The 26537-nt window shown below is 45.6% G+C and overlaps 1 protein-coding gene across 5 annotated transcripts in view; it reads left to right on the top strand.

Moving 5' to 3' along the window:
* Positions 1-26537, top strand: part of NHS (NHS actin remodeling regulator) — a 344288-nt gene that overhangs the window by 76133 nt on the left and 241618 nt on the right. Inside the window, exon 1 of one of the 5 annotated variants that reach the window (XM_060086366.1) lies at positions 7756-8046. The exons of the other annotated variants lie outside the window; for them this stretch is intronic. Within the exon in view, the coding sequence (XP_059942349.1) occupies positions 7986-8046 (61 nt within the window). The 5' untranslated portion in view covers positions 7756-7985. Of the gene's footprint in view, positions 1-7755; positions 8047-26537 lie in introns of those variants that run through there. 5 annotated transcript variants of the gene reach the window in all.

Genomic DNA, 26537 nt, shown 5'->3' with positions numbered 1-26537 from the left:
TGGGCACCATCTTGTCAGTGTCCCTGGCCATTGCCAATCCCAGATGCACATTCATGTAGGTTAGCTCTGAGGCCCCCCTGATACCTACACTCAGGGCTACTGGCTTCTCCCCTATTCTAGTCACAAGCCATCCATCCTCTCATTCTGCTGGTGAGGAGTTTATAAGCTCAGTTCAGCAGCTGAACGTTTCCTGGGGGAAAGGAGCACCAGTTTGGTGTAAGGAGACTGAGGTTCTAACTTTTCCCGTTCTAGTGACAGCTGTGTGATCTTGGGGGTGCCATATTACCTCTGTCCACTTCAGTTTCCTCATCTGATACATGAGTTCCATCAGGGCCCTGCTTAGGATTCTTATGAGCACCGAAGGATATGAAAACACATGGAGAAGAACAGAACCTGGCGAGAGCACAAGAGAATCTCATAAGGCACCTATGGGCTCCATCACAAGAGCCTCATGGCGATTGAATCTTGTCTTTCCACTGAATGTTCATTGAAGAGAAGAGTCTAAAGCCCTGAGGCTTGTTTTCTGCCTGGACCACCTCTAGTGGTCAGCTGCCAAATTACAATGAAAGGCCTTCATTTTATGCTTAATTACAACAGGGTCCTTGTTGGTTTCTCCCCTTACCGGGTTGAGCACCAAGCTTGAGGATGAGGGTTGGGGAGTGGGTGGGTTTCTTTCTATTCATGGGTCCAATTTGGCCATCAGAGAGGGTCCCAGAAGAGAGGGGATCATGGGTACCAGTGAAGAGCAGAATGGAATCCTCCTCCTCCTCCTAATCCTCCTCCTCTTTCTCATAATCATCACATTATCATCACGATCATCACATATTCTATAGTTCACCCCTGTGTGGGGCACTGTGCCAGGTGCTTTACATACATAGTGGCGTTTAACTCCCACAACTGTACTCCACTGCACTTAGGCACCTGAGGCTTAGAGAAGCCACATGACTTGTCCACGGACACAGCTGGTCAAATGGTAGAACTGGAAATTGAGCAGGTCTGCTTGAACACAATGCCTCTGCCCTCAACCATAATGCCCTATGTGGTCTCTTTGGTACTTGACTAAAGTGTGATGAATGCATGAGCAAATGGATAAAAGAATAAATACCACAGGGTGAAAAAAAAGGACTGGAGGTCATAGTAGTAGTGGATTTACTGAGGTGTCATTTATTCTTTTGTTGTCTCTTCACTTCCCATCCCAAATAGTATAAACGCTGTTGCTCGGTTCCTGTAAATCTCAACTCAGAGTGTATCTGCTTTTGCTTCTTGTGGCAGTTGAACCCCTCCCTAAATGCCACCATGTGGCTTCTAAAGGGCTCTTGAGCCATGGATTGAGGGTGGTGCTCAGTTTGTAGCCAAGGTAGGCAGAACTGAGTCCGTCACAGAATTTCCTAGAGATATTTACAGGCGAGTAGCCCCCTCCTGAGAGGAAGGAGTGTAGAATTTGCAGAGAGAATGTGAGTTCCAGTTTGTTACCTGTCGTCTCGGCTGGCCAGATACCAGGCTGGACACTGTCTTTTCGAGGCGGGCAGGCCAAGAGTGTCTTGGTTTGTATAAAATGTGAGCTCCTGGCCCCTGGGGGGCCTTATGCTAAATTATAAAATGAAGTCCATTTGTTAACCCAGAAGAGTTTGGCCTATAGGTTTATAAAAACATGCCCGTGGCGAGGCCTCTGAGCCAGTTGAGACAAACAGAGATGGCAAATAATTGTCTGCAGACCTGGGATCTCAGACAGGGCAGGGGAGAGAGGGAAGAGAGCTGAGCTGCTATCTTTTAATCTAATTGTCCTCAATTCCATGGTGGGGATCAATAAACTGTGAACACAGGAAGAAAAAGCTCCAGAGGAGAGAACCAGTTGCAGCTGGCAGAAGTGGCCCACCATGGCAAGTGGTAATGCCATTTTAATTAGGCGAAAGCCTGAATGGGAGCCGCGTGAAGACCTTCTCCTGGGTGCCCTGGGTCGCTGGGAGAGAGAACATGCGCCCTTTGTGTACTTTGCCAAAGCCCACCGGCTGCCACCTTGCAGGAGGCTTATATTGGAGTCACTGGTTTCCAAAAGGGTGACAAGTGCACTGTGTGTCGCTGAATGAGGGGGCCCGTCTTGCCTTGATCCTGCCAGCTTGGGCCTGGACTCGAGCCATTGCGGCAGTGGCCCTGATTTCTGAACGGGTCGGGTGTTTCCAGAAGCTTTTGCGAGAGCCGATTGGGGGTGAACAGGAAAAATAAGGGTGGAGGAAGGAAGCGGTAAGGCTGGGCTGGGCCTTTCCAGGTTCGGAAGGCTTGTTTTATCTCCCCACTTCTCAGTTTCACACCTTATAAGCTGAATAGCATCTTGTGCTGCTAAGCATGTCAGCTTTTGATGATGATAATAATGATGATGAAGAGAGTAATGATGATGATAATAATAATGATAATAAAAATAAGTGAGCCCTTAATAACCACTTTCTATGTACCAGGCACTGTTCTAAGTGCATCTCCATCTGCACTCTAGTCCTTTCACAGGGTTTCTACTATTATCCCTATTTTAGGGATAAAGAAACAGAAGCACAGAGGGGTTAAGTAACTTACCCTAAGACCCAGAGCTGGCAAGCCAGGGTTCAGATCCAGGGACTATGGCATTCCAGCCAGAGGTGGATCTCAGAAAAGGCTCCAGTGTGCTCTGGACTCAAGTATGGAGAACGTCACCTGCAGAGGAACCTCAGACTCTCAGCTTTAGGAAAGCAGGAACCACATACGTCATGCTCACTGTGGGATCCAGAACAGAATGTTTTAGGCACAGTCCTCGTGCTCTTTCAGTGCTTGTTGATACACTGATTTTTGACAAGGCAGAGAAATGCACTACCAGGACCTGCGATTTTTGTTACATACAATTTAATGGATGGATGCTTATTCATTCACTCATTCATTCCGTAAACATTCCATCGAGCATGTGTACCAGGCACTGTACTAGGTGTTAGAAGTAGAGAAATGAATACGATGAGGTCTTTGCCTGCAAAGAACTCACGTCTGGAGGTAGAGGCACACAGACATAATGTGCACACACAGGTATTGCTTCGGCCCAACCTCTCCTCTCCGTTCCCCTCCCTTGCTGCCTGGGTCTCTTCTCAGGCTAAGACTTACCACGTTTTACACGGCATTACAGTTTTGTTTTGTGCACGGTCATGTGCACGTACGTGTCTTGTGTCCACTAAGACATTCATGGCTGTTTGAGGCCAGCTGTACACGTTATTCACCGCTGTTGCCCCTAGAACAGTGCTGCTCCAAGTTTGGTCCACACCCCGGCGGCATTTAGCATCACCTGGGAGCTGGTTAGAAATGCTGACTTTTACTGACTTAGGATCTCTGGGAGTAGGGTCCAGGAATTCGTGTTTTCCCGTTTCTCCGGGCGATCCTGATGCACGCTCAAGTTTAGATGAGCTGCTAGGGTAGGGAGCCCAGGTCCTGTCACGTGTGGGTGCTCCATAAATAATCTTTGAATGATTGCATGCATATTGACATTGAGTGGGGGAACTGGGTTGGTCTTACTAGGTCTGGGCAGGACTCCAGGTATCCGTTTTGCCAAGTACAAAGAGGCTATGGGGAGATGGAATCATATTTCTTTCCCTCTCAAAAAATTTGGATGGAGGCACTAAATGGCTGGGAAGCTCGACTCCACCAGCATCGAAGAGCAACTGAGCGTGTGACCTGATGGGAACCGAGTGACTGGGCCAGCTTATAATGAAGGCCAGGAGACAGAACAGGGCGGACCCGTGCAGATGGTTTGGGACAATATGCTAAAGCCACAAGCGGAGAAGAATTGTATGCTTGGGACTCTTGTCTGTTCCAGGGCCTTATTGCAAATTAAACTTCCCCTATTCTTGCCTATGTGGCAGAGCCTTGGTGTAAATCTATTTCAAACTGGGGTTTCTCTCCCATCCCGTTTCCCTTTTCACTTTCTTGAATTCTCGCGTTGCTCCCCGGCTCCCTCCTCCTTTCTGCCCAAGAGGGTATTGTTGTCCAGACTTTGATCAGGATTCAAGCTACCCTGTGGCCTGACATTTGTCAAGGGCAGGGATGTGTGGGCTTCTGTGAGTAATCAGCAGCTGTTTCTGGAGTCATGGTTTTAAGGAATCTCCCTCCCTCAACCATGTGATCGTTCCCCCCTCCCAACACCTCCCCCTCCCCCCTGAAAAACCTTGCCTAAGAGCAGTTGGCTTAGTATAATAAAACACAGCTTGGCATCAGGAGCTACATAAACAAGAGACATTTAATAAACTGCGTAGCATTTTGGCAGTGGGAGGGACAGTAGCAGCCAAAGAGACACATATGGCGGGCTTAACAGCATCCTGGACTCATGGGAAGAGGACCCCTGGGTTTAGCTCCCCGGGATGAGGAGGTGGGGTGAACAAGGGGTTAGAAAGACAGGCTGGTTCGGCATCCTTGGGAACACCGCTCTGCCTGGGTTTTCCCAAGAACGAGGCTTATTTATGTGATTTGATAAGCACTTAGGTAGTGCTCCTTCTGGGCCAGGCACTGTTCTCTAAACCCTTTGCATATTTTTAAACAGTTTTCTTCAGGTGTCGTTTACATACCATAAAATTCACCTGTTTTGAGGGTACCGTTCAATGATTTCTTTATAGTAAGTTTACAGAATTGTGCTCCCGTCATCACGATCTGATTGTGGAACATCCCTCTCACCCCTCGTGCCCATTTACAGTCGATTCCCAATCTCACCCCCAGCACCAGGCAGCCACAAACCTACTTTCTGTCTCTATGGATTTGCCTTTTCCGGAAAGGTCGTATAAATGAAATCATGTAATATGCGATCTTTTGTGATTGGCTTCTTTCACTGAGTGTAACGTGTCTGAAGTTCATTCCTTTTTATTGCCAGATAGTGTTCTGTGGTATAGTAACAGTGCTTTGTATTTATTACCTCGGTTCTTCCTCATGACAGTATCACGATTCACAGATGTGGAAACTGAGGTGCAGTTAGTACTTCCGAGGGTAATGATTCGAACCCAGGCTGTCTGGCATTAGATCTGTGCTCTTATTTAGTCTGTCTTGCTGTGCTGCCTCTCCGTGGGTACAAAATATGTCTTCATTTCTAACTTGGGGAGTTTCTTTTACGTAACGACCACTGAATTTCTAAAACTGTAATACTTAATTTTATGCAACCTGATAAGATTTTCTTGAATGCCTAATTTGTGCCTGGAACTTTACTAGGTGCTGTGAGGGATGTAGACAAGTTTCTGCTTTCAAAGAATTTAGCGTTTTGCTTGGTAGATAAGACTCAGATGCACGTGGTAACATAGCTCCCCGACGGCCACCTGGGATCATATGTGATCTAGAGCCTAAACGCGTACTCCAGGTAGAGGAAGTCAACAAGAAGAGGCTGATGTCAGTGAGAAGAGCTGAGGACAACTTTTCAGAGGCCGTGGCTGTCAGCCAGTTCTAGCCCCTTGGCCTAATCAGTCCCAAGTTGCATGAGGGGAAGCTTGTAATTGTTGAGAACCCGCACTATGTTTTAACGTCCCTTCCACCCACAAAGTTTTCTGCTTGTTATGTTCCAACTTTTAGATCCCATCTGTGTGTCTATAATTATACCAAGAAGCTTTTCCTCTTAAGCTGTTTTTAATAGAAATGTCTTGAGGGGGTTTTGCTCTCTTTAGAAAAACTGGTTAGCCAAGGCACAGGGCTTGATTTGTGTGTGTGTGTGTGTGTGTGTGTGTGTGTGTGTGTGTTTATTGTAAAATGCCTTACAGCATCCAGTTCTTAGGCTGGCCACCAAAGCCTGGCAGACAAGGATTGAAGAGTAAGAATAGTACATGGAACTGCATGTAAACTCTAGAAGGCCTGGTTTAGGTAGCTTGTGCTGTGTAACAAACCACCTCAAAACTTAATGGCTGAAAACAATAACCATTTATTTGGCTCATAATTTTGTGGATCGTCCGGGCAGTTCTTTCTGGACTGGCTCAGCTTACCTCATGTATGTATCTGTGGCCAACAGGCAGGTCAGCTCATGACTGGGCCGCAAGTCTGGCTCTTGGCAGGCTTTTAGTCATGGTATGGCTCTTGGCTAGGGTGCCTTAGTTCTCTTCCATGTGGCCTCTTATCTCCAGCAGGCTAGCTCAGGCTTGTTCACAAGGTGGACACAGGGCTCCCAAGAGCAGCAACAGAGGGCAAGTCCGAGTTCACAGGCGCTTTTCCAAGCCACTGCTACACAGTGTTTGTTAATGGTCCGTTGGCCAAAGCAAGTCACATGACCAGCTCCGATTCAAGGAGTGGGAAAATCAGCTCCACCGCTTGATGGGAGATCTGCAGTGTCATATTTCAAGGGTGTGAATGCAGGGAGAGGATGAATCTGTGGCCATTTTAGTAATCATTCTCAAAGTCAGAGCATATAATAGCAATAAGGTTAGCCAACATCTACTAAATGCTTATAAGCTGCAGGTGCTGTTAGAAGTACTTTATATATGTATCTCAAGTCACTTCAATCACACAGTGGCCTTGAGAGCTAGGTGTTAACCATTTCCCCCATTTTTCAGAGGAACAACTTGAGTCTCTGAGAAGCTAAGTAACTTGCCCAAAGTCACACAAATAGTAAGAGGTGGCCCAGGATTCTCATCTAGGCAGCCTTGCTCCAGAGCCTGTGGGCTCTTACCCATGGTGCCATCTTGCTCGTTATAGGCTTAGTGAAATTTAGTTGATGCGCCACCGAACTACAGGAAGAAGACTAATATTTACTCACATGTATTGAAGACGTAGGATATGCCTGGCTCTGTCCCAAGCACTTTACACATATTGTGGCATTTCATTCCCATGACCATCTGCTCCATCAAGGACTGCTTTTATCCCCATTTTCTAGATGAGGAAACCCAAGCTCCGGGAAGTAATTTATATGTCGTAGGCCGCACAGCTTGTACATGGGCAAGCTAAGATTCAACTCTCCAAAGCGTCTACACTCTTATCTAATTCGCAGCATCATTTCACTTACCCAGACTTTATTTCATAGTCTCAATTTACAGTGGTGGAGGAGGGGGATCTGGGAACTCTCCAGAACATAGATGATAATAAAGAAGAGGAGAAAAGACATCTAGAGATGCAGCTAGAGTTGTCATCACGAAGCCCACGCGTTTGCCAGGGGAGTTTATTAGTTCGTTGTCCACTGTACCTAGTGGAGCCAGCTGTGCACTGTCCCCACTCCAGGATCACCGTTCGCGTGGGCGCACCAGAGTGTGCAATGTGGTGCCCTCACGAGGCTCAGAAGCTCACTCATCTGGTTTTCTACCTTGTAGAGATTAGGAAAGCAAATAAAACAGGATTAGGTTAAAAAGTCTGACAATGGCTTGTAAGGGCACTACCATCGGACAGTGAAGGAAGAGTCAGAAAAACTAGTTTACCAAAAGCACAAGAACTCAAAGTACGAGAGTTTGGGCGTGTTGGTGTAGGGCCAAACAGCCCATAAAAAGTTCCATAGCTCCTGGGAGGGGGTCACTGTCTTACTACTTGGTATAGTAGTTGGTTTTGAGAGAGGAAAAAAGGTTAGGTTACATTCAGATGCTTTGTTGATCAGGGAGGGAACTAAATAATGTAATTTTGAAAGATTTGTCATAGATGATGACGATGAGATGAATGTTTCTTGGGTGGAGCACCTCATACCCTGAGATGGCAGGCAAATGAGACTTTATTGAAACTGACATCTCAGGGTTGCAGTGGCCTCTTGGGGTCACTTTGACTTTTCATATTTTTCCTCTTGGGTTTCTGCAGGGTGGATGTAATTCTAAATGAAGATGAGTGAAGGCTCTCAGGGATCAAGGCGGTGGCCAACGACCATTAAGACTTGTGCAAAAGCAGCTTTTTGACTCCAGAGGTGGCTGCTTCCCCACCAGGAGGGTTTACACCTGGCCTTCAGGGTAGTTCTTCAAGGCAGATAGAGTCTGATGGTCTGGCTGGCAATATTTGGACACTGGTATTATGTTGCAAAATGCCTTCCGTTCCTGGGATGAAAGATGCAGAACAGAAGATGGGCACAGTCTCGCCACCGGATTGTGGGAGCACTCTCAGCAACTGGTGAGTCATGGACGCACATGTGCGTCTTCAGTGGGGCCGGGAGAGAAAGAAGACCCACGTTTCAAGGTAAGGTGGTTTGAGCGATTACAAATGTGGATTGTAGGTGTCTGGGGTACAGAGTTTGACCAGGACTCGGGAGCTTTTGGATGGGTTTGGTGAAAGTACGGTGATACTAAAGGATGCACTTGGCTATTCAGCTCATTAAGGTCTTCGTAAATGCCCCAGAGCCAGAAATATGGAAAGAATTAAAGTAGCCCTTTGGAGGCCTCCATTGAAATTTCTTTTCTGTGTGTCATATGTGGTCAAGACAGCAGCAGACAGCATGAAAGGAAAGGGCTCTTTGCGCCCTTGTCAGTGTGGGGCTCAGATGGCGTGAGCTTGTTGATCGTTAATCCTTGTAATGATATTTGTGGAGGCGAAGAAAAAACGAAATTCCCTTCAGCTAATTTCTCAGATTGCTGGAGCAGTCGATAGAGGCTCAAGAACTGGGTTGCCTGAATCTCGGAAGCGTCTGCTCTCCCAGGGGAAAGAAAATGTACTCCTTACACAGTGGAGGCTAGCATCTAGGAGAGCGTTTTCTTTCTCTGGGAACACACCATTTTCTGTTCTTGTTTTTCACCTTTCCGTACTGGTATGTGCAGAAGTTTCCATTGGTCTGTTGGCCTTGTCTGTTTTTAAAGCATCAGGTTTTTCGGTGTACGGTGCTACTTCATCCCGAGCAGCATCCAGCATGCCAAAGCTGTTTCCTATACATTTCCTGGCGGAGTGGGAATCTGGCTAGGTGCTTATCCAGCAGTGCCCTTCTGGCCCCCAGGCGAAGCGGCCTCTTGCCTGTCCCTTCTCTCGCGTATGGCCTGCCTTTGGTGTATAATGGGATTTGAATGTGTAGCCTGTGGGAATTAGCTGTGACACCGGCTGTGCACGAGTGTGCTGTGAAATGACACGTATCCACATGCATGTGCCTTCCTGCCAAGGCATGAGCACACACATGCTTATTGTGGGGATAATCAAATAAAGTTTTGCCCTCCTGCCCTGGCGGGCATCATATCTACCTCACTGACCGCGAGAGAGCTGCAGTGGAGCGGGCAGGCGGGCAAGGACGGGGAGGGGAGTTTGAGATGCCATATGGAAGTGGTTGCAAAACAGATGGGGGAAGTCTGGAAAAATCCAATTTGTTGTCCTCGGGTATTTTAAGGAATGTCTTGACATTAAGGTGTTGGAAAGGATTTCAGTGCCCAAGATGGGTTAAAATTAGATGATACAAAGCAACTTTCCAGGTAGGATTGGTATATAACTAACCATTGAATAATGATGTTTCATTTGGGGCTGATGGGTCAGTGGAAAGGCTAGTAGGTCTGTCTATTAGGCAGGGTTTGGGTGGAAGGAGTTGGCCAGAGTTGGGGTAGTCAAGCACCTCTTAGTGGAAAGAAAGAAGTATGAAAATAATCTTACTGTAATCTCGTCAACAGTAAAAATGGAAGGGAGGAACAGAAAGTTGCTTTGCATCGCTGGGGAATGAGCTGTTGCCAGTAGATCTGTTATACAGCATCAGACCCCTAATATGTCATTTTTAATTACCGTCTCTGAGGGGGGTTTTGATGCAGTCCAAAAACGTAGACCTTCCCGCCCTGGACCATGCACCCATCCAACTTGGATGCTATTGACTGTACCTTTAGAGGTGAGGGGGGTTTTGATGCAGTCCAAAAACGTAGACCTTCCCGCCCTGGACCATGCACCCATCCAACTTGGATGCTATTGACTGTACCTTTAGAGGTGATGGAAGCTCATTTGATGTGTTTGATCCCATGATGGGAGCAATAGCATGCCCTCTTCAGGGGTTCCCTTCATGGGCTTCTATTGAAGAAATCACATTTGCAGTCACATGTAAGCCCCGGATGTCCCTGTGAACCAGCTGTTAAGGGGTCATGGCCAGTGGCTCCACTTGGAGTGAAGGCTTTCTTTCTCTTAGCTCCCATGCTCAGCATCTAGTCCCAGGGCTGGAGAGCTTAGAAGGCCTGGGAGGGCTGCAGGCCTCTGGATCTTAGCCGTGGCGACACGACGGAAGTGCTCCTGGGTCTGCCTCCATTGCTGATCCAGTGCCCCTGCTGTTCTGCTGTCTGTTTCCTAATTTCTCTTGTCCCCTACATTACCGTAATGCTCCTAAAGAACGATGATGGTCGTATCGAAGTTGCCTTGCCTTTCCTTTAAATTTCAAAAGAAGACACAGAAGTGTACTTTTACTTACTACAGGGGGTGCATCTAGTTTCCCCAAAGTCTTGCTCTTTCCTTTCGGCGTCAAATATGCATCTCATCTCTTGGTTTCATTTCAAACTGAACAAATGAACTTAATAAGGTTGCATTGTAATAAGAGTTGGGCATATGGGTTCCTACTATTTCAGGACTTTTTCTTGAGGGCGGGGGTCATAGAGGGGTGACACCAGCTTTCATAGTAATTAAAGTTGGATTTGCAGTTTACCGTTCTTCAAAATGATAATTTTGCCAATTATAATCAAACATGTTTTAAGAACCTGAATTTTCTCACTTCAAGTTATTCCCCTAGACACACTTTAAAATTTTTAAATTAATTACCATTTCACTAATTAATTACTTAATTGGCTCTTAACCCAATAATTGAATAGTCTAGATTTTAACAGAAAAAGCAAAAAAGAAACCAAAACCAAACAAAATGTACACAAGGATTTTTTCTGAACTAGAAATATTTCTGGAATGAACAGACATTAAAATCTGTACTACGTAGGTGAAACTGGGATTTTAAAATTTTTTGAGAAAAAGACATATCATTGTAATTGGTAGGAGTCAAGATTTCAATCTAATTAATTGGCTTTTAAAATTTTGGGTCAGTTAAAAGCACATGAAATATACTTACTCTTCATGGGAAAGAACAAATTTACAGATTTGAACACATTCATACAAATCATCATTTTGATTTTTCTCAGCATACCCACTCCTACCCTGGGCACTTGGGAATGGGCTGTTTCTGCTTATATTATGAACATATAAAACTGGACTCATTGATCTACTGTAATAGACCAAGGAAACAAAGCCATGTGATTTCTAGACATGACATGGAATTTGTACACGTACTCTTTGCACCTACCCAATCCACTGCTGGCTCTTCTGATAGTGCCATTTGCCAGTATTAAAAAAGAGGTGGGGCTTCCCTGGTGGCAGAGTGGTTAAGAATCCGCCTGCCAATGCAGGGGACACGGGTTCAATCCCTGGTCCGGGAAGATCCCACATGCCGTGAAGCAGCTAAGCCCGTGTGCCACAACTACTGAGCCTGTGCTCTAGAGCCTGCGAGCCACAACTACTGAGCCCACGTGCCGCAACTACTGAAGCCCCTGTGCCTAGAACCCGTGCTCCGCAACAAAGAGTAGCCCCCGCTCACTGCAACTAGAGAAAGCCCGCACGCAGCAACAAAGACCCAATGCTGCCAAAAATAAATAAATTAATTTAAAAAAATAGGATACTAAAAAACAAGAGAGAGATAAGGAATAAGCTCTCCATGACATCAAAATACAAAGTCCCTCACCATCCATTGCAGTTCATATAATTCTTTAAAACCTTGCTCTTGAGGTGTGAGCCTTTGGCAGGTTCAGCCATGTGCAGGGTGGCCTGAAAGAAGCAAGTATCTGTCAGGGTGGGGCTTGCTGTCCTTTGCACTCCCAGCACACTGTTTGAAGGACTTGGGAGAGGGTGACATCCTGGTGGTGGCACCAAAGCCGATGATCACACGAAGGTCTAGTTCCCATCAACGTTCGGCCTCACCAAGAATTCTTTTCCAATACATTTAAAAATTGAAGTAGAACCTAAACATAGAGGAGGGACCACAGTTAACAGTACAGCTTGATGAATTTTCACAAGCTCAACACGGAACAAGCAACAGAATGTTACCAGCACCCAGACGCCCTCCTTGGCTCTATCCACACACGTCCCCTCGCCCCCCGCCCACAGGAAAATCATATTCTGACTAATAACACCATGGATTCATTTTGCTTATTTTCATACTTTATATAAATGGAATCATACAGTATGTGCCTTTTTGTATCTGGCCTCTTCTGCTCCACATATGTTTGTGAGATGCAAGCCTGTCGTGGGTAGAGCAGGGCTCATTCATCCACATCACTGTGTGGCATTCCATCGTGTAAGTAGGCTGTGGTGCATTTATTTATCCAGCCTATTGTCCGTGGGCATTTGGGTCTTTTATGGTTTAGGGCTATTCCTAATAGCGCTTCGATGAACATTCCTGTCCGTGACTTTTGGAGAACATGTGTTTATATTTCTTTTGGATGGATATATATCTAAGAGAGGAAATTGTGGATCATTCAAGAGGGATTATTTATCCAGAAACCTTTTGTTCCCCCGCCCCCCATCGTCTTCTATAGGTGAAGGTACTTATGGCTGGTGTTTTTCTGATTCTGCCCCCCTGTGCCCTAGAGCTCAGGGGCTTCACTGAGGGGAGGGGGAGCTTGGGTGGGTCCCTCGGAGCAGTGGCCCTTTTATCTGGCTCAGAGACAGTGTTGGAATTGCACACAATATCTTGTTTTAAGAGTGAGTTCTATAGTTTTAAACAAAAGTGAGTTTGGAAACAGGTGATTTGGGTTAAGAGAGGGAAAACAGGCCTCCATGGCAGCCTCAGGAGGGCCGATGTGCCTGGACAGTACTGGCACTTAGTGGCTTTTCCTTCACTCAGTCCTGCGAGGCTGCGGCTTCCTCCCTAGTTTAACCGAAGGGTAAAGCGGTTAGGTGACATTCCTACAGACACGCGTCTAAGAGAGAGCTGAACGCAGGCAGCCTGACTCCAGGACTCCCCTCCTTAATTATCCAAACCAGAACAATCTGCTCCCACGCACTGCCCATTTCACAATCTCTCACAGACTGTCAAGGGCCTGCGTGATACATTATGGTGACAGTGGTTGACCCTTTTGGTCCAAGTTTTCATTTCTCTGGTAAAGCTATTGCCTAAGAAGCCATGGTATAATAGGGACAGGCCCAAGTAAAAATGATCCCACTAGCTTTTCTTTTCCCCTAAGTCCATTTCAGAGCAGAATCTAACCCTTTGTATTTGCCCTTCTACATGCTCAGTCCGCTGTGATTGTTGCTCTAAACCTGGGAGATAAGCATGATAACTATTACTAGCCCTTATTTTGTCCTTCTCCCTGCTCAGATACCCCAACCCCTTCAGTGCGCTCTAGCCACACTGGCCTCCTCGGTATGCCTCAGGACCTTTGCACTTGCTATCTCCTCCAGCAGGAATTCTCTTTCCCACATATTCTCATGGCTCACTTTCTCATTTCCCTCAGGGCTCTGCTGAAAGTCACTGAATTAAAAGAGACCTTTTCTGACCTCCCTGTATAAAATTAACTCTTCGTTGCTTTCCATTTCCTGACCCGCTTTACTTTTCTTTCAAGTATTTCTGCTACCTGGCATGTGATATATTGATTTGCTTTGTTTGTTTTATATCAGTTGACAGACAAGGTAGGCTTCAGATGGGCTGAGGCGTTTTAGATCTTGGGGCATCCCTGGCACACCGATAAATATTAAATGAATTAACGAAACTGGCTTTAAAATTCAGAAAATTGATACCCAAAGCGGATAACTGGAACTGATATTTAATGGGGGAAACTCTTATGTGCCATATCCTTTTACGTTTCCAATATTATTTATTTTTGCATTCTTTCTTTTTTTCTTGATTATTCTTGCCAGAGGTTTATCTTTTCATTAGGCTTTTCAAAGAACCAGCTTTTGGTTTGGTTGAGCCTTCTGTTCTGTGCCTTTCTTCTTGTTCAGCTCTGTATTCATTTACTTTGGTTTGTATATGTCTGTTTTATCTCCACACATTAAAGGTTGTTTGAGTGCTGAGACCGTAGCCAACCACAACTGTGATGAGGCCTGCTGACTCGGTTAGACCTTGAACCTCCATGTCTGGGAGTCTGTGCTTTAGGCCTCCTCTTCTCCTGCCCTCCTGGTTTTACATGAGCCACTGGAGTGGAAAAGAGTGACACTTAGATTTTTAAAAAGCAACAGATGATCCAGTTATCATTTAAACCAAGCTATTTTTAAACAACATCTCAATTGCTATGGATCCGTTTCTGACCTGCGAGTATGATTGCTCTTATAGTATCGTTTGTTAATTCCCTTCTAACAAATGTCTTCTATTATTTGCAGTGTTCCTTGTATGATTTTACTGTTGTAATTAGAACTATGGGGAGATGAAGGTGACGCTAGAATGAAAAAGTTCAAACCACATTTTGAGGCTCTTTTCTCTGGCTCTAAGTAAACTCTAACTATGTTAGAGTAACAAGACAGAAAATCTATCTCTATAATTAGGAAATGAGCAGAGTCAGAATGAAGTGGTAGGAAGGTACATTGCTAAGGGATGCTTCTCCCAGTGCATACAGAAGCCAGTAGCCAGTAAAACCTATGTGGACAAGGAGAATCCTGTGCATGGACCTTCAGGGGTGGAGATGTGTGCTTGAGGGGCAGGGAAGCAATGGATGGCAGCCTAATATCTAGTTAAAGCGCTCAACCTCTGGGGTGAAATCTTGGTCCAGAGAACACTGAATGGTTTCACAGGAAAAATGTCATCTGATGAACCCCGCCTTATAAAGCGGTGGAGAAGTGGTCATAAATTTGTTCGGAGATGCTTATGTCTCATTCTGGCCTTGGTTTGCAATCCGATAGGCTTGATTTTCCCCGGGAGTCTCCCGACACCATGTCCATTTGTGTTAAGATTAAGGCATTTAGTTGCTATGTGAAACGTGATCAGGGAAAGCACCAAGGATTCTGCATCTTGGGGGGATCGTCTCTGACTTGAGGGGAAATCGGGGGCAAGAACTAAAGAGAAAGTGAAAGGGGGAGAGAGAGGTGAACAGCAAGGGTGGGAGCCACAGCAACAGACGGACACATTTGGGCTGTTCAGGGTAATGAAAAAGTGGATCTGTACTGCCCTCCTCAAGATGAAAATTTCACCCAGTCCAACTTTTCAGACTTCCGCCATTGAGGTGCACAGTGAGAGGTGAGTTGATTCCTAATGTTCCTTCCAGCTGGAACCTCCTTTGATTCCAAATACAAGAAGCACATTGTCTGTGAGGCAGGATAGCTTTCAGCATACCTTGAGAGGTCCAAGGTTAGTGGTTGTCACCTAGTGCCGTCCAACTGTGAATACAGGAAATGTTCCCTGCAGGTTCTGTGTACAGAGGTATTTGGGTCCAGTGTCTAGACAGTCACAGATCCAGGATAAGGGACTTCGTCCAGTCCAGTGGGAGTCAGTCTGGATTCTTTGCACTCCAGGTATGCTGATCCAGCACGATGGTGTAGCCACTATATGCAGAGCTACTTTCACTGGTCATTCCCTCAATGTGTGATACTAAGACGATGTTTCCTTTTAGCAAATGGAATTTAAGTTCCAGATAGCAGCTGTGGTAGGAGGAAAAGGTTATGTTCTACTTTTTCAAAGGTGTCAGAGGAACAGAGTGTATTAAGTACAAGTCTGAGTAAAGAAGATTCAAATTTTCCAATGATACGCAGAGAGTGAAAACTTTCAATGTAAACACACATGATTTATTTACCACACTATATCAAGAATATCAAGCCAGGCCAGGAAGCATGGGTGTGCCAGTAAAATCTTGACAAATACCAGAAGGAAAATGAGAATCCAACTTACTAAGTGGTGGGAAAGAATCAGTGGTGATAGATGGAATTCTTTTTATAGAGCCCATGTAGAACTAAGCGTAGTGTTCTTGAACAGTAGCCCATTTATAGTGGAAGATTTCTCTTTGACGTATACAAGGAAGCCAGATCACGGAGAGGGATGACACTTCTTCCCATCAGAAGAGTAACCTGATTGTTTCTTTTCTCAGCTAAATAACTAGTTTATTATTGACCCAGAATATTCCGTTGTCAAGAACTCTAAGGCTGTGCTGTCCAATATGGCAGCCACTAGCCACTGGTGGCTGTTGAATACTTGAAATGTGGCTAGTGTAATTAAAGAGCTGAATTTGAAATGTTATTTCATTTTAATTAATTTAAATTAAAAGACTGACCCTTAATGCGGTTATTGGACAAGTTTCAGTATCTTTGGAGCAATTTTGATATTGTGAATCTACTTTTCCAACTGTCTATTTCATGAAATCAAAATACAGCTCAAGTATTTCTGATGAAATTTTGTCACCCAAATTGAGATGTGCTTTAGGTGTAAAAACACGTGGGATTTCAAAGACTTAATATGAAAAAGAGAACGTAAAATATCTCATTAGTAATTTTTTACGTTGGTCACATGTTGAAATAATAGTATTTTAGACATTTTGAGCTAAATAAAATCCATTATTAGACTTAATTTCACCTGATTCTTTTACGTTTTTTTTTCTTTTTACTTTTTAAAATATAACTACTGGGAAAAGTAATGTTACATATGTGGCTTGTATTCTTGCATTGTAGCTCAGTTGGATAGTGCTTTAGGCACTGCATTTGATGATCGAGGCTAGCTTTGCCACTGAAGATTGAAATGAATTGGAAGCTCAGGAAAACGGTGGCCTCTCTAGCCTCACGTGGAACTGAAAGTTTGCCCTGCTTTTTCCTTCTGTTCTCTGAACCCAACCATTGGGTGAGTTACCTAATGCAAATCTCTGTGTGAGGAGAAAGCTAGGTTTTACTGGATTCTGGTGTTATGTTTAAGCCTTAAGCTCAGTGAAGAATCTAGTTGGTAAATGGTTTCAGGACACTGGGCTTCTTCCTAGCAGTTCTCTTAGGCTGGGTTCCCTGGACAGACTCTGAGATGGAGGTTTGTGTACAGGAAGCTTACTGAGGGTGTCTGTGGGATCAACACAGGATGGAGGGAAGTAAGGGAATGGCCTGGGGGAGGAGCTGAACGGCCATGCAGTGCAATGGAGATGTCCATTCTGGAGGCGAGTTGGCCCAAATCGAGGCAGGGAGGTTGGCCCTTTGTGTCCTCCAGTTGACCAGTCTTTGGATGCAGGTTGCCCCTGGGGAGGGGACTGAATGAACCTTGAGGGAGGCAGCTCCCTTCCACAGAAGGCAGTTCCCAGAGCGGGAAACAGCTGTGAGCCCTCAGCAGCCCACACTCCCAGCAGTTGGGGGAAGGGGTCGCTCCATCTAGAACGTGGTGTCTCGGTGGCACATCACAGCATCCACCACAACGTTTCAATCTTGCTCTAAGCATCTGCCCCCAGCCAGACTCTGCCACGCCACACCTTTCAAGCGCCATCATCCTAGACCCAGCCCAGCAGCCAGTCAGAAACGTGGGGCAGGACGGGCAAGGAGGAAACTGGTCCCAGAGCAGACACCCTGCCCCGATCCATTTAGAAAGAAATCAAGACCCTCAGTGTAGACTAGCAGTTCACTGGCTTCCAGCCACATGGAGGACGAATGTCACTCAGATGACAAGCCAAGAAAGAGAGCAGGTCCCGGTCCCCGGGGGTTCCAGAGAGTGACCCGCCGTTGCTGCAGTGGAAATAAGAGCTTAGGAGCCACTTGGTCCCTGAGAGCTTGCCTCTGATTTTTCTCTGTGTGTCTGTCTATCCATCCATCCATCCATCTGATTGTTCTGTTTCCTCTTTTCTATTTTGTCCTCCGGGCCAACTTTACATCATGGTAGTACTTCTTCCCAAGCATCTCCCCTGCCTATTTGTAAATGCCCAGTAGCCTGGGATCACTGGACAGGAGCATTTTCCCATCGGCCTCTTCTGCTTCTCTGGCTCATTTTCCATAATTTAACAGCTGGGCGTGTCACACGTGTCTGTGCTCACACAGGGATGCGCACATTCTAACTTGTACACACCTCTGAAAGCGTGCCAGTGCAAACTGGGTTAAAGCTGCCCTCAGCTACCTCATTTCCCCTCCTGCCCCCCTCGTCCCTTTCCTATCTCCAGCCGCCTCGCTCTTTGCCTCTCATTTCACGCTGCCTCTGAGAGAGAAATCTCATTATTTCTGATTCAGGGGGTCCTGTGCCCTCCCCTGCTACATGTCATGCCCGTTGCCAGCTTGTTACAGCATCACAAGGGAATTCGGAGCTCTGATTTATCCGCCAGAGGGAATGACTGTAGGGGGAATGACAGGGAAGAACCTGTTTTCACAGCTTCAGGATGCTTGGATTAGTTGCGTTAGGTCACATGATGAATGTAGTGCATTTGATCAGTAGTATAAAGAGAAGCAAGGCAGCCTTTATTTAATTTTAGAGATGGGCTGTGGACACGTCACTGGGGCTCTGGGACAGCTGTTGAGGAACGCTGTGATGGGCTTTTTAATCCTTCTCTCCTTTTCCTCCTGGAAAGTCGTATGTGGTGTGGATGGTCATATAGTTCATAACTTAACAGCTTCATGTCTCCCTCTGCCCCACTCATCAGGCAGGAATTAGACATCTTCTGTTGGGCTCAGTACATGGGTCTGGCACGTAGTGGGGGCTCAGAAAATGTTCGCTCAGTGTGTCATCAGCCAGGTCTCTCAGCTCTCTTGGGTTTGGTTCTCCCGGAAATAAACGCGAGACAGTGAGCCAGGTATAGGTAGTTTACTTGGGGGATTCAGGCACACTAATAGGTCATGAGGATATGATACAGGGAAGTGGGGCTTAGTCCTGCAGGAGAACCCAAGGGGCGAGGGAGCCGGAGTATTTATACTCCGGCCTCCTGAGCCCTTGGTTGGGGGCTGCTTCTGGGGGTGTTAGTTCCCCAGCATTTCCAGGCCACGTCATGCGTGGGCACCATACTGGTTCAGGAAAATGGGCCCTCAGGCTCAGAGATGCAGGCGCCAGCAGCTGGAAATCTACTGGCACTTACCTGAAAGGTCTGATAGGCATGGAGCACTGACAGGGTCATTCATTCACTCAACAAATATTTGTTGAGGCGCTTCTGTGTTCCTGGCACTGTCCTAAGTGTTGGGGATAGAGCAGTAAACAAAACACATGCAAACCTCTGCCGACAGAGAACTTACAGTCTAGGCAGGAGACTAGACTATGAGGAGACCACCGTAAACAAAATACGTACATTATATAGCATGTCAGGTGGTGAGAATGCCATGAAAAGAATAAAGATGGAGGATAAGGGTTGCTGAGGGTGCCGTATTAAATCAGGCGGTTGGGGGAAGCGTTACTGAGATGTGAGTAAGAACCCGCTGGGAGTGAATCATGTGGCTATCTGGGAGCAAACAGTGCCAAGCAGAGGCACACACTCCTGCCTCAGGACATCTGCACTTAGTATTTCCTCTGCCATTTACTCGGAATGAGATGGGGAGCCATTGAAGGGCTTTTAGTAAAGAAGGGACGTATTCTGGCTTATGTTACTGTGTTGAGGACCTACCAAGGCAGGGCAGGGGTGGATGGAAGCAGGGAGGCTCATCAGGAAGCACATCTTCTAGAACCGTCCATTTTACTGCATAATAAATGAATAAAAGTTAAGAGTCAGAACAGACCTCTTGAGACTTACATGTGGCATGACAGTTTCTGCTGCATTCTGTTGGCTAAAACAAGTCAAAAAATAAGCCTAGATTCAAAGGAAGGAGAAATGGTCTCACCTCTTGATGGGAGGAGCTGCAAAGTCATTTTGTATAGGGGTGTGGAGACAGGAAAGGGAAATTATCGAGACTCTTGGCAAACAATCTACCATGGCAGACAATGTCATGTTGAACTTCCAATATCCCTGTTCTTAGAATATCCTTGGGCCACCCCACCTCCTATGATGGAGTAAAATGGAAGGTCCAGGAAGATGTACCTTGTCCATTGTAGACCACGGTGACCATCTCTGCCAGTGGGTATGCATATGGGGGCGGGGGACAAATTGGAAAAGCACTTCCACATGATTGCTTTGCTCCTTTTAGCCCTATGACATGTCCCTTTGTCAGCTTCCTTCTTCCCTTCTCATTGCTGCCTCTTCCAGGCCTCCATGTCCTCCTTTCTTGAGAACAAACACCCATCCCTTGTGTCACAAAGAGCACTTTGCCAGATCTTCAGTAACTTTGCTCTTGACCACTTTGCACTGAATCTCCCCATTCACTTCCAGTAGCTTCCAAGGGATTTTTCCCAACCAAAATCAGGACCCCCAACCCTAACCCCCAACATGATTTCTGTGCCAGTTATTAGTACTCCTTTTCTACCTGCTTCACTAATGGATGGGCTTCATTTGAGAACTGAAGCTGTTTGGGGTTGTTCTCTGTGTTGTGTGGAGACTAGTATTCTGAACGTCGTGTTGACCAGAGGTCTGGTACTAGGTTCTTGTATTCGAGTAATTGATGGTAAGTTTCTTGAAGCCAAGGTCTGTACCTGTTTCTTTGATTTTCTTCCCAACACCTAGTAGCTGGTAGTTTCAATTAATGTGACCGTGGAATTGAGGTCAGTTTCTCCAATAGTCTATCTGATACCTCAGACCTTCCCCTCTTCTTCTCAAGATAGGAGGGAAGGATCTTGAAGCATCTCTGTAGATGAACCAGATTTTTGTAATCTGGACCAGCACTGTCCAATAGAACTTTGTGTGGTGATGGAAATGTTCCATATCTGCACTAATATGGTCTCCACCAGCCACTTATGGCTGCTCAGCACTTAACATGTGGTTAGCACAACCGAGGAACTGGATTTTTAACTTGCCTTAATTTTATTTAAAATTTTAATTAATTTAAGTTTGAACTTAAATACCAGAGTAGACTGTGCAGTTCTAGATAGTACTTCTCAAACTTTTCCACTGAAGTGTTCCTGATGGTAGAGAAAAGAGAATTAATACCTTGATGGTTTGGGGGGTACAAGTTTTCAAGTACAAAACTACTTGGAAGTCTTAGCTTGAAAATGCACGATGATTTTGCATTTATAATATGTGTGTGATTTTATGGAGCAAAATGGTCTAGGGAAGACGTATGCCCGACCTCCTTAGCACACACTGCCGTGTACTCTTGTGAGCTCGTGAGTGCCGGTTGAGATAGGTGAATGCACTGGCTTAAAGTTGAAACATCCCATTCTTCCTATTTTGAGCACAGCCTGAGAATGAAAACGTCTCATCCAACACCCCTTCCGTGTTAGGAATGACCTCCCAGCTGGGGTGAGTTAGAACCTTCGTGCTGCAATGCAAACCTGTCGGTTAAAAAAAAATTCTCCTCCAGAAGGCCCTTCAAGTGCATTTAATGAATAGGGTGGTGTCCGTAACTTTCTGTGACATTTACTTTAAAAGCCGTGGGAGTCATTTAGTGGTCAGTGGGCACTAACATTTGAGGAAGGAAAGATGAAGTTGGCTGCTCCTGACGTGACTTTTTTTCTTCTCCTCTTGACTTATGGCCTTGCATCCATGGAAACTTTGTTTCCTGAGAGACAAATTGTGTTCTTTGGGTTTTGGAATTAATCTATTTTTTTTCTTTCAATACGCAGCCACAAATTAATGTCTCCTTTGTGTCTGATGGCACAATTATTTGTAGTGAGTAGAGTATGTTTTCTATGGTATTTGAGCTTTGTCTTGTTGTGGGGGTGTGCATGTGTATGCATGTGCATGTGTGTGTCTGTGTGTGTCTGCACATGCTTTTCCTCAATATAGAATTTGCTCCATCTTGTTTAGAAGAAAAACACATGGAAAAAAGAGGATTTAAGAAAGCAGATTTAAAAATATTACACAGATGCATATATAACTACACCTATAACCATGGCTCTGTACAAGTATATAACTACCTCCCAGATCAAGGTAGAGAACATGGTCAGCACTCCCACGAGCTTCTCTTTTGTCCCCTGCCCGTCCGTATATCCCACCCAGAAGTAACTATTCTGACATCTGTCACCAGAGATTAGTTTTGCCTGTTCTTGAACGTCACATAAATGGAATCACACAAAATGTATTTTACAGCATTTTGTCCGTAAGACTCAATGCATGTTGCTGTGTGAATCTGTCCTTTATTTTTTAATTGCTCTTCAGTATTCCACTATATGAATATACCACAGTTGATTTATCCATTTCCCCATTGATGGATGATGTTTGGGTTGGTTCTAGCTTTGGACTATTATGAACAAAGCTGCTGTGAATATTCTTGTACCTGTCTTTTTTTTTTTTTTGCGGCACGCGGGCCTCTCACTGTTGTGGCCTCTCCCGTTGCGGAGCACAGGCTCCGGACGCGCAGGCTCAGCAGCCGTGGTTCATGGGCCCAGCCACTCCGTGGCATGTGGGATCTTCCCGGACCGGGGCACGAACCCGTGTCCCCTGCATCGGCAGGCGGACTCTCAACCACTGCACCACCAGGGAAGCCCGCACCTGTCTTTTGATAGGCTTCTGCCCTCCTTTCTTTCGGTATATACCTAGAAGTGGAGTTCCTGGGTTGTCAGATTAAAAGGAAGGTTTGGTTACTCTAACAAAGACCCCATCTAACAGTGGTTTAGACAAGGTAAAAGTTTACTTCTTCCTCATACGGTCGTCAGAGACGCAGGGTCTGTCCATCGCGGTGCTCTGTCATTTCCAGTGAGATGCCCCTGTTCTGGTGGCCCAAGATGGCTGACCACCATGCCCACATTCCAGGCTAAAGGATGGGAATACAAAGGGGGAAGTCGGCAGCGTGCACCTTCCCTGCAAAGACAGACCTCGTGAGATAGGGGCACGTCACTTCCACTGGGACTACATGCACAAGAACTTGATTTACTGCCACTCTCCCCGAAATGCCAGAGGTCATGTTTATTTTGAGAAGCCTCGTGCTGGGGGATAGATACTGAGATATTATGAAAAGTCCTGCCACAGCTTAGTTCTTGGGGTTGGCATACACCCCAATAGGGGAATAAGAGTGCAGGTGTCAGTGTTCAGCTCTTTTACACCCTGGACCAGGAGAACCTCCGAGAACTTTCCTGACTCCTTGAAGCAGTTAAACAGCCATCCCACCTAAACTCTTTTTACTAATCATGGATGGTGCTCACTCATCACTTGTATACAGATGTCTCCCCAATAATGTTTTGGTTTTGTTGCTTTTGTTTTTAATATTCTGAAAACAGAGTGTTACTACTCTTATTATTTTCAACATTATTATTATTTTCCTAGTAGGAGCCTGCATCTTGGTCACTTATAAGTTTGTGTGGTCTGGGAATAGTTGCTTGTTCTCTCTGAGCCTCTGTTTCACCATCCATAAAATGGGAATAAAAATGTCTACCTTAAAGAACCGTTTTAAGTAATATATTTTACAGAGGTAATATATTTTACACCCAGTATAACTGGAGCTCCACATGGTCCAGTCTTGGTATACTGTCATGATAAAAACTATCTAGCAGCTAGAAGATTAAATATAATTCTTGCTCCTCAAAATGTTAAAGAAGATCCAAGTTATAACTCACAGAAATAGTTCTCAAAACATACACACACCCCCAAAACCTTCCTCTCTTCATCTCTCAGACACACCTAAGCATCTTGAAAGGTTCTTTCCCTCCTTGCCCTCAGTTCCTCTCAGTTCTCAGAAACTCTCCCAGACTGTCTCCCCACCTGTGTGAGTGCTTATCCCTCTTCCCATTTCTTTCCACCTCTATTCTTTTTCTCTCGCTCAAGTAAATCTGAGGGAAAGAGCTGGTGATTTTTCTTACATCATTAGCGTTTTCTCCTGTAACACAGGTCAAATATCTGTCACTTAGTCCACAATCGGTGGTTGCTATTTTCGTAACCATCCAGATGATGAAGACTGTTAGCTCTCTTTGCTTATCTAGGACCCTACTAAGAGTCTGAGTGGAGGTGAATGCCACTGAGGTTGACTCTGAGAGCAGGGCTATGTGATGGGTGGGCTGTTCTTAGTCATAACAACAGCTGTCATGCAATGTACCAAGTGTGTGAATTTCATTCGTTCATTCATTTCATTTATATTGATTTGTTTAGTTATTGGTATCCTGGAACAGTTTTGAAAGAGTCGACAGAAAATATGTCTAGCATAGGATGTAGTCAATAAATAATAAATATGATCAGAGGGAAATAACACCGGGGCCCAAAAATGCATACCCCAAGCTGATGTTCATCTCAGAGGCATTGGCGAAGCTGGAGGTATGAGCCTCACAGTTATTTTGAGGAATAAACCAGGGGGAATAGTTTCCAGGTATAAAGTGCTTGACAGCTAGGTAGTGGAATGAGCTTTGTGCCTTCTGTGTACAGTTCTCATGACTGTGGTGGATGCCCGGTCTTTTTTTTGCCTGATCCCAGCATTTGCTGCCCTAGCAGTTGGCTTTGAACAGAAGAGGTACAATGCTATCAGCCCCCAAGATCTTGCTGCTCAGCTGGGTCTCAAATACCCTTAATCACTTGTTATTCATCACGGACATGTAGTGAGTTTTTGGTATTCTGAGAACTATTAAAGGATGAGCTTTTTCATAACACGTTTGGGTGCTGAGTCCTGGGCTGTGGTGTCCCGGAGCCAGCTTGTACCGGTTCACAAAAGCCAACCGTGCACATGTCTTACCAACTTGGCGTTCCGTGACATCAACTTGGTAGCTTGAAATCAGCCAAGGTGTGAGTATTTACGCCACAGAAATCAGCAAACACTACAAGTTAGGGCTTTTTCTTTTTCCTATGGGAAGTCCGTAGTTAAACATTCACTAGCATATCCCTGGTGCTCAGTGCATGATTATGTCAAGTAAAATAGATGCCGCTGTTCGGGAAAGGAAATAGTTACAAGGCATTCTGTGGACTCGAAAGCACTGCGGGAAATTGCAGAAGAATTCTGGATAATGGTTATATCTGATCTGAGAACATCAGTGAATCTATCAGAATTTTAGAGTGGGCAACTCAGAGGTTGAACACTGTGATGAATGTTCTTGATTTGTTTGAAAATCACATGGGAGAAAGGAGGTTGGGGTTTTCTGCTGAAGCTGGAAACAGAACGCCTGAGACCACCAAGGGACGAACTCAGGAGCATTCACCTCAGGGCACCATAGAGTTCAGCTGAAATGATCCTTCCTGACACATCCCTCTAGCAGAAAGAAAGGGTGACAAGGGACCAGGAAGGGTTGTCTCCGTGCAGCTGATGCCCTAGTCATAGTGACTCAGCTGACAGAGGCATCCTTTGGCTCCCAGTCGTCAAATCAACCAGCACCTTCATCTCTTCAAGTTCAGTATCCAAGGCTGATGTGTTGACTATAGCCAAAGAGTTATCCAGGCTCAAAAGTCCACTCATTTAAAAAGAGACACGCACCCCAATGTTCACGGCAGCACTATTCACAATAGCCAAGACGTGGAAACGACCCAAGTGCCCATCAACAGATGAATGGATAAAGAAGATGTGGTAGAAATATACAATGCAATACTACTCAGCCATGAAAAAAGAATGAAAGTCTGCCATTTACAGCAATGTGGCTAGACCTAGAGAATATTAGGCTTAGGGAAATAAATCAGAGAAAGACAAATACTGTACGAAGGTTGGTCAAGGAGAGGGGAAGACGGTGGGCAAGAGCTTTTTTACTGTGGTTTCCAAGGGAAAGCACAGGTGAGACCAAGTAAACAGATTTAGGATTGGCCACTTGGACTAATTTCACCGGGCTCTGGAGTATAGGAGCTGTCCCTAGTTGACCTGGGGTGCTGAGGGCAGGTGGAGACTGGCCTGGAGAGCAAGAGTCCATAAAGGAGGCGGGTGCGAGTCTGGGCTCTGGATTGGTTAGCTTGCGTTGGAGAGATGGGCTCCCAGGGGAGTTGTTGACTGTCGAGGAATTAGCGAGCCCTGGGAGAGGCAGTCCCTCCAGGGTCATCAAGGCCCCCAAGATGTCAAAGCATCAGAAATAGAGAATAAAAAGACATGATGAATACAGAAGCCCGCGTTGTCCTGAGAGTAGAAGGCAGCAGCGTTAGATTGGCGTGGTTTCCAAATAAGTGGCGTGAGATGCCCGCCTGCCGCCTTGAGCCTCCACTGGTGAGAATGTCTCATGTTGCACACACTGGCAGCTACAGCTGTCCTCGTAAGAAGCATGACAGAAAGTACGCGCGGAGGTTTACGGCCAATTTAGAGCTTGAGGTAACTGTGCTATGATCGGTCTACGAGGTCCCCGGCCTCAGCCTTCTGTGTGCATTAATTCAGACTTTAGGGGACAGACATTTTACATTTCCAGAAACCAAGTGAGTGTTTAGAAGAAATAAACACTCACCGGTTATTTTCACGCTACCATGTTCTGTGTTGTGTTTAAGAAGAGAAATATGCCTTCTAGAGAGTTGTAAACATGCTGCACCCGAGGTCCATTATTCCAGGGCTCATAGTGGAGTCCAGATGGAATAATCTGCAGACTAAACCCTTTCTTTATCCCCAGGGCCGAGGCAGAGGGTAGTGAGGGCAGCACGGGTGAAATGGCTTCTCAGGTGCCGTCTGACTCTGAAATGTGCTGACCTGGAGTTTTGCCAGTTGGCGCAGGTTGGATAATAGACTCTTAGATGGCCTACATCGAAGGGATGATAAAATAGCGGCCTGGCCCTTGATCCCTGCCCCTGCCAGGTTCTAAACAGCATCATTTATTGGAGGAGTTTCCAGATGGACTGCTTTGCAATTCCCCCGAG

The sequence above is a fragment of the Mesoplodon densirostris genome, chromosome X (genome assembly GCF_025265405.1).
Source record: "Mesoplodon densirostris isolate mMesDen1 chromosome X, mMesDen1 primary haplotype, whole genome shotgun sequence".
Lineage (NCBI taxonomy): Eukaryota > Metazoa > Chordata > Mammalia > Artiodactyla > Ziphiidae > Mesoplodon > Mesoplodon densirostris.
Note: the sequence above shows the minus strand (reverse complement) of the source record. Positions and strands in the feature narration are given on the sequence as shown.